The sequence below is a fragment of the Danio rerio genome, chromosome 10 (assembly GCF_049306965.1).
Source record: "Danio rerio strain Tuebingen ecotype United States chromosome 10, GRCz12tu, whole genome shotgun sequence".
Lineage (NCBI taxonomy): Eukaryota > Metazoa > Chordata > Actinopteri > Cypriniformes > Danionidae > Danio > Danio rerio.
The window spans coordinates 11179142-11187500 of NC_133185.1; the positions used below are offsets into that span (position 1 = coordinate 11179142).

The 8359-nt window shown below is 34.1% G+C and overlaps 1 protein-coding gene across 4 annotated transcripts in view; it reads left to right on the forward strand.

The window, feature by feature from the left end:
- Window positions 1-8359, forward strand: part of sardh (sarcosine dehydrogenase) — a 156140-nt gene that overhangs the window by 134462 nt on the left and 13319 nt on the right. For all 4 annotated transcript variants that reach the window (XM_073913683.1, XM_005155596.6, XM_073913684.1 and 1 more), the window contains 2 exon segments: window positions 4129-4297; window positions 5662-5797. In XM_073913683.1, the coding sequence (XP_073769784.1) occupies window positions 4129-4297; window positions 5662-5797 (305 nt within the window).

The following is an 8359-nucleotide window of genomic DNA, read 5'->3' on the forward strand; positions in this document are numbered from 1 at the left end:
ATATGCACTTCTCTCTGGTGGAGCTCAGACATGCGCATACCCTGCAGCGCATGACTGTGTTTGTGTGTGTAGTCACGTGATGTGCGTTTTTAGTGGAGGGCTGTTCAGAAATGCTTGGAGAAACACCAATGTGCTGGACATGGATCATTTTCGTTCTAAAATGCCATTTTAAAACTAAGACATATTAGTGTAACCGGGCCTAAGTGTGTATTTTTCGGTAACAGGTGTTGCTGCGATGGGGTTGGGGCGAGGATCACGATGCGTCTATCGACCCAACCCCAATGGATAGGTTTTTTTGTTGTTTTTTTATTTTTTTTGTATTGGTAAATTGGACAAATTAAGAAATTAAAAGTGTCCAAAAGTTCAATCATAGAAAAATGAATGCATTTTATGATGAATAGGTTTTAGTTATTTTAGTCTTAGTTTTTTTTTTTTTTTTTTTGGTAAAATTAATTAAGTTTTTGTTTTGTGTTTTAAGTAGGGCAAAGTTTGACATAGTGACATTATTAGAAGAGGGTAAAGTATAAATTTACTTATTTAACAAAATTATTTACTGAAAGGATATTTTCAAAAGTTTTATTAAATAATAAATAAAAATACCTTTAGATTGAACCCTAAATCCAATGATCCTCTAAATTAAAGCCTTATTTTTTACTTGTTTAAGTTTCTAATGCTTACAGAGCCTGCATTTATTTGATAAAAAGAACTAAAATTGTTATTTGCAATTATTATTATGATTTAAAATAATTAAAGTTATAACCTCTATCCATTTATATATATATATATATATATATATATATATATATATATATATATATATATATATATATATATATATATATATTTAAGATGCTGTTTATTTTATTTTTTCATTAATTAAAGGTCCAAAAGAACAATAATTATTACTAGATTATTAGGAATAGAAATGTCTTTTAATTTAATGTAATGTACCTAAGCTGAATAAATACAATTTTACTGATCACAAACTTTTAAAATGTAATTTATTATCAAAACTAGGGGTGTAACGATACAATCAGCTCACGATACGATGTGTATCACGATATAATGTTCACGATTCGATGTGTATCACGATATTTGGGAAAAAAAATTGAAAGTTAAACTGAAATGCAAATTTTACCATGTAAACTATGTTTTATGTATTTCTTTTGTTTCAACTTGTTAAACTGAACCTTCTTTAAGAAAATAAATTAAACAGGCCTGTCTCTGGAAAATAAGACAATTAAAAAAACTTCTTAAAAAATATTATTGAAATGACAGAGACAAAATTAAGGAACAATTTAAGTAAAGGTGCAAAGGAGCTTAAGGCTTTGCTTGGTCACGTTTTTTGTGTGTGCAAAAAAAAATCCACATTTCCAGGTAATCAGCAGTTCTATAAGATAATCCTGAACTGATGTGTATTTGTCTGAGAGGTTTTTATGGATGGCTGTCTTCATGTTGGGCATGATGAGTGACAGGGTGGCCGTCTTTTTATTACACAGGACAGTCGTGGCTCTTTTCAGCAGTTTAGGCAGGTTTACTATTTCTTCGGCGTCGCTGATGTCATCGCTATCAAGTGTATCATGTTGACGTGCATTTTTGTGTACCTCTGTACTCAAAAGGGTTAATGCTCGTCGTAATCATAACTCTAAAATGCGATATGATTGTTTAAATAATGTGTACGTTTTCGGTTTCATTTCCACTGCTAAGTGCTGTTCATACTTCCCACGCGGCTCCAAGATCACTCTGTTCCACAAACTGAATGTTGTTTACTACTTTATTAGTCACAACCTGCAGGTTCTGTTCACTGAAGCAGACGCGCGCATATGGCAAGCCGTTTTAGCATTTAAACCTTTGTTCTGACTATCCATAAATATATTAATTCATATTTAATTAAATTCATTTAGAGATATCTCTAATTACAATTGTGACTAGTCAAAACTCATTTAGAGATATCTGCAAATATGTTTCAATGGAAGTCAATGGAGGAATATGACTAGTCATAATACATTTGCAGATATCTCCAATCTGATTTCGTACTAGTACAATTGTAATTGCAGATATCTCTAATTGTCATTCTGACTAGTCGAATTATAATTATGACTAGTCAAAATATAATTAGAGATATCTCTAAATATATTTATGGATAGTCAGAACAAAGGTTTAAATGCTAATAGGCTTGCCATACGCGCGCGTCTATCAGTCCGCTCTCTGTAGTAACAGCTCACGGTCAGCTCACGTCATGTGTGATTTTGCGGCCGCCAATACATCATTATATGAAGACAGAAGGATATTTTATGGTGAATTGTACCTTATAAATACAGTCTGTGACACTTTTAACAGCATTAGAAGGTATCCATGTTGCTGTGCAAAGTATATAAATCACTGTGAAGACTGTATAACTTAGGATGTTTGGCCCAGTATGCGTGTCAAAAAGCGGACGAGTCTAAAGCAATAGGTGCGTTCGACATGAAGCTCAGCTGCAGCCGGTGATCAACGAGATTAGCCGAGCGCAGGTGGGGGCGGAGTTGAAAACGGAGCCGTCAAGCCGGACAGCTGGACACTTCGAGACTTAAAGTTGCTGCAGTCATGATGACCGATCGCATGGCGTTATCATATTTTTTTTGTTATTTTTATCTATAACAACAAAACATTTACAAATAAAACAGAATACAGTCTCTACAAACTGTAGTTCCTTTTTAAACAATAAGAGAGAATTATGAATAAATAACAAATGCATGAGAGAATTAAGAGGAAATGAGAGGTTAATATAAACATAAAAACGAACAGGTCTATTAAATACAAAGCAATAAGCATAAATTCTAGGAGTTAAACATCAATCTTTAGGCTAATACTTCTTGTTTGAATATGCTAAAAAAGGGTTTACATATATGTACATTTATAGATGTAAAAATTTCCCATGTAAAAAGCAAAACAAGGTGTTTTGATTAGGTCTTAATAAATGAGATTATTTGGATAATGAATGAATTTTCAAAAAAAGCATTTTAATCCAAAAAGATCATGTTGAAAAGAACAAAAGGTAAAATAAGTGAGCTATGTTAGAAGTTTCCCAGAAAGAGCAGGTAGCCTATAAACTGCTAGACAGGAAATAAAATATTTATTTGTATTATAATAATAAAACCATTTTATAATTATTTAATAAAATAGTTCTTTAATTTAATTTGTTAAGAGAGCTTTAGGGTGGCAGGATCAATGATGATGATTATTTTATTTCAAGTCTGTAAGACTTATTTGAGTTTATATTTAGGTTATTCACTAAAATATACACTAAAATAGATCATTTAAATCGTTCATGGAGATGAATGCAGTAGTCTGTATAAAAAGTTAAAAATAAACCTGTGCAAACAAGCTAACCTTTAAAACCAGATTATTTAACAAAAGATGATTACTGCAGTAAAATATTTGTAGTCTTTAATAAGCAAGATGTTTACAGGATAGAGAGGGTATGAAAAGTGAATTGTTTTGAAACTTTTGAATCGGAATTTGTCCAATTATAAACCCGAAATACACGTGTTTGTTGTCATGTGGTGAACTCGGCCAATCGTATAATATCGGTGTCGTCATCAGAGCTCCTGCAGTCGCTCTTCAGAAGCTGCACGGTCTGAGTTTGCCGTCTGATCTCGGAGCGCTGTCGCGGTACTTTGATGCCACATGTGACAGTCACGTGGCGTCGGCGCAGCATCAATCCGGACAAGATTTCTAACCAGAATGCACCGCTTTAAGACAGATTTCGATCGATCTGCGCAGCGCTGCATGAAGTCGAACGCACCTAATGACTGTACAAGCGAAATGGGCCATCCTCTATTTCAGCTCCACTCATCTTGGTCTGCTAACATTACTGCTGCTGCAATCTGAACTCACGTGCGACAGCAGGTGGAACGTAGCTCACGTGCAAACAGCTCAACTAATAAGAGAAAACGGACGTCATATCGTAATCAAATCGTCATAACGCCACGATGCATATTGTGACATTTTTGCATCGCAATAAATCGTACAACGATAAACCGTTACACCCCTAATCAAAACTTAAGAAGAACTTAAGAATCTTTTTTTATTTGATGTTTTTTTTTATTTTTTTATTTTTTTATTAACCATCTCTCTCTTTGTCAGGTTACAGGCATTGGCATGCAGATCTGCGTCCTGATGACACTCCACTTGAGGCAGGACTTGCATTCACATGTAAGCTGAAGACCTCCATTCCCTTTATGGGACGGACGGCACTGGAGGCCCAAAAGGCAGAGGGTCTGCGCAGACGCATCGTTTGTTTCACAGTTGATGAGTAAGTCTCAAAATACCAAACAAAAAGAGACAACAAAATGACCATTATCACTATCACATATAATACATAAAATATGTATTATACACAGTAAAGTCAAAATTATTAGCCTCCTTTTGAATATTTCTCAAATCATTTTCGGCTAGAAAATAATTTTTTTTATTTCGGCTAGAATAAAAGCAGTTTTACATTTTTTTTAAATAATTTTAAGGTCAAAATTATTAGTCGCTTAAAGCTGTATTTTTTTTCGATAGTCTACAGAACAAACCATCGTTACACAATAACTTGCCTAATTGCTCTAATCTGCCTAATTGCTCTAATTGAGCCTTTAAATATCGCTTTAAGCTGTATAGAAGTGTCTAGAAATATATCTAGTCAAATATTATTTACTGTCATCATGGCAAAGATATAATAAATCAGTTATTAGAGAAGAGTTATTAAAACTATTATCTTTAGAAATGTGTTGACAAAAATCTTCTCTCCGTTAACAGAAATTGGGGGAAAAAATAAACAGGGGCTAACAATTCTGACTTCAACTGTTTAATAAAGGATATTATCATGGTAGATTAACAGGGAATTTAATTTATTGTATCCTGCTGTAAACACCTCTTTTTAAATCAAAGCACATAATTATTCATGTATCTCTTTAAATGTAAATGAGTTGCTGGTCCCACCAACTTACCAAAAAAGGGGCAGAGCCTTTACAACTTGTGACTGTTACTCTTGCCTCAACAAACAACTTATGCATGTAATTGAACTTCTGATATACAGTTTTCTAAGCACACAGAAAGCCCTTTTCAATCTTAATAAGTTATGTCTATTAATGTAATATTATGTAAACAGTCGTGAAAATGTGAATCAGTAGATTTGATCTGTAAAACAGCATGAGCGTATAATTAATTAACTTTATAATTAACTTGTAAAAAAAGTGTATACTTAGATATTTTCTTTGGGTTAAAATTCAAAGCACACAGTAGACTAATATGCTGGTCATCACATAGCCTCAAGTATTTGGCAAGTTTTTTGACATTTATTTACCTACCGTCTGGCTTGAAAGTGAATAATTGCAGAAATGCCAAATTAATAGCATAATACATCACTTTACATTTGACTGAAAAGGTTTCTCAAGGAGATTTCTGAGTTTGTCCAGCACTTTTCCTGATTTTTCACACTTAGAGCTTCATTCTGGCCTGCTCTGGACTTTAGTAACTACAATTATTGAAACAAACTTTTTAGAAGGTGAATTGATGTGATAAATATGAACGAGGCCTTTCAGATCTGGCATAAATGCAAATGATGTCCAATCTCCATGTTATTTAGGTTTCTTCGTTTGGTCAGCACTGATGTGTTGTTTGTTTCTCCTGCAGGAAAGTGCCAATGTTTGGTCTGGAAGCTATTTTCCGCAATGGTGTTCCTGTGGGCCACCTGCGGCGCTCTGAATTTGGATTTGCTATTGACAAGACCATTGGATATGGGTATATTCGCAACCCAGATGGCGGTGTGGTGAGTACCATACTTCAAAATTAATGAGCTGTTTACTTACAGATCTTAAGAGAACAGAGATGATTTTTATTAATGACAATGATTATTAGTGCGGTTCCTTTGAGTATGTGTGAACTCTGCCATCTAATCCTACGTTCACAATGTTTTTCTTTTGTGGATTCTAAAAGTTTCATATAAATCTATGTATTGTTTCAAGAAATGTCTGCATCCATATGGAAACTTGGTTAAATGCTGTAATATGTATGCCTAACCTATATGTGGCGCTGTGAACAAACAAAGACAGATCTGCAAGAAATAGAAAAAAATCAGAGAAGAATTTAGTGAGCGTACGCATAAAGTGTGTCTTTTTTCAGCTCGCTGTAAACAGAGGACCATAGTTGATTTAAAACTATGTTTTTAAAACTCTTTGTTTAACTATTTATCAGTTAAACAAAGAGAAAACTGAAGTCATTGCGTTTGGGAACAGAGATGAGGTTCTCAAGGTAAACGCGTACCTTGGCACTAAAGGTCAAACGACAAAAAAATAAGGTCAAGAATCTTGGTGTGACTCTGGAGTCAGTTCTGAGTTTCAATGTTCATGTCAAAGCAGTTAGTAAATCAGCATACTATCATCTCAAAAACATAGCAAGAATCAGATGCTTTGTTTCTAGTAAAGATTTAGAAAAACTTGTTCATGCTTTTATCAGCAGCAGGGTGGATTACTGTAATGGACTCCTCACTGGTCTTCCCAAAAAGACAGTCAGACAGTTGCAGCTCATCCAGAATGCTGCAGCTAGAATTCTAACCAGAACCAGAAAATCAGAGCACATCACACCTTTCCTTAAGTCTTTACACTGGCTGCCAGTTACATTCAGAATAGACTTTAAAGTATTATTATTGGTCTATAAAGCACTAAATGGCCTAGGACCTAAATACATTACAGATATGCTCACTGAATACAAACCTAACAGATCAGTCAGACCTTTATAATCATATAAACTAGAAATTTCAAGAGTTCAATCAAAGCAGGCTGAATCGGCTTTCAGCAACTACACCCCTCGCAGCTGGAATCAGCTTCCAGAAATGATCAGATGTGCTCCAACATTAGGCACATTCAAATCAAGAGTGAAAACACATCTGTTTAGCTGTGCCTTTACTGAATGAGCACTCTGCTATGTCTGACAGATTGTGCTGTTATGCTTTATTATTTGTTTTTATTTTCTTATACTTGTTTCTTTTATTCCTGTTTATGTAAAGCACTTTGAATTGCCACTGTGTATGAAATGTGCTATATGAATAAACTTGCCTTGCCCTTAATATTATTATTTTGGTTCGGACCAATACAATCAAAAGAAGAAGAAACTAAAAGTGTACACCAAGCAGCTGTTGGTCAATGCAGCAAATTTACTTGACCAAGTTGAACCTGTTGTGTAATCAGGAGGAAAAAACTTCTAAACAGTGATGGAAGCTTTTGAAACACTGCTTCACGAAACATCGGCTCCCAAATAATTGCTTTCAAACCAGTAATTCAGAGTACATTAAGCTGACAAAGTCCTGTTATTTCAATAAATGAGGTGTTACATCATAAATGTTTTGAAATTGCATTGGTTTGTTGCTAGGTAATGACGATTACTGTGAACCCATGAACCGCTGTACTATGTATTTTATGGGATGTAAGGTCAGTTCTAAACTTTTGTTGGCATTTTAGTGGCATTTCTATAACAATAAGAGCTGTAGGTAATTAGTCTGAATAACCAAGCTCTCTATTAAAGATAAAACCTTTTAATAAATACAGTACTTGTTAAACTTATATTTATTTAATATTTGTGGTGCAAGCCTGAAGCCAGGAGGTTTGGGTGGTTCGAAAGACCCACTCCTCAGTGAGTATGTTTACATGGACAACAATTTTATCTGATTAAGACAATACTCTGATTAAGAGTCTACCATGTAAACAGCAATTTTTGATTAATTTAATCTGATTAAGATCATAATCAAACGAATCGGATTAAGACATGTGAAGTATGTTGATTTTAGTCACATTATTGAATTGCAGTACATGTAAAAACCTTAATCAAACTTTTGCCGTCATGTAGGACTTCATTTTGTGACTGGATAGCCTATACACACATGGCTGTTTGACACTATTCTCTGCACCTATTGAGTTAGTGAAGGACCAACAACACCTGTATCGCTAAATCCTGAGTTTTTTTTGCTTTCCATTGGTCGTGTGGTATCAAATTCCATTAAAACTACACTCTTCCAGCAGTCCTAACTATATACCCACATCCAATACTTCAGTTCACATGGGGGCATGAATGAAGTGTTCCTGAATTAAAGTAAATCTGCCGTACTGCAGTTAAAGTCTACAAATTAAAAAAGAAACACCAGAAATTACATGAAACTCCGAAAGAAATGTGGACGTTAATCAAACTATTTGTTATAACATGCAAAACTGGATCATGAAAGGAACATTTACAAAGAAACTCATGTAAACACCTTAATTATATTATTGTCTTATTCAGAATAAGTCAAATAATTTGTTTACTGATGTCCATGAAATAGTAGTCACTGACAAAGGTCTAA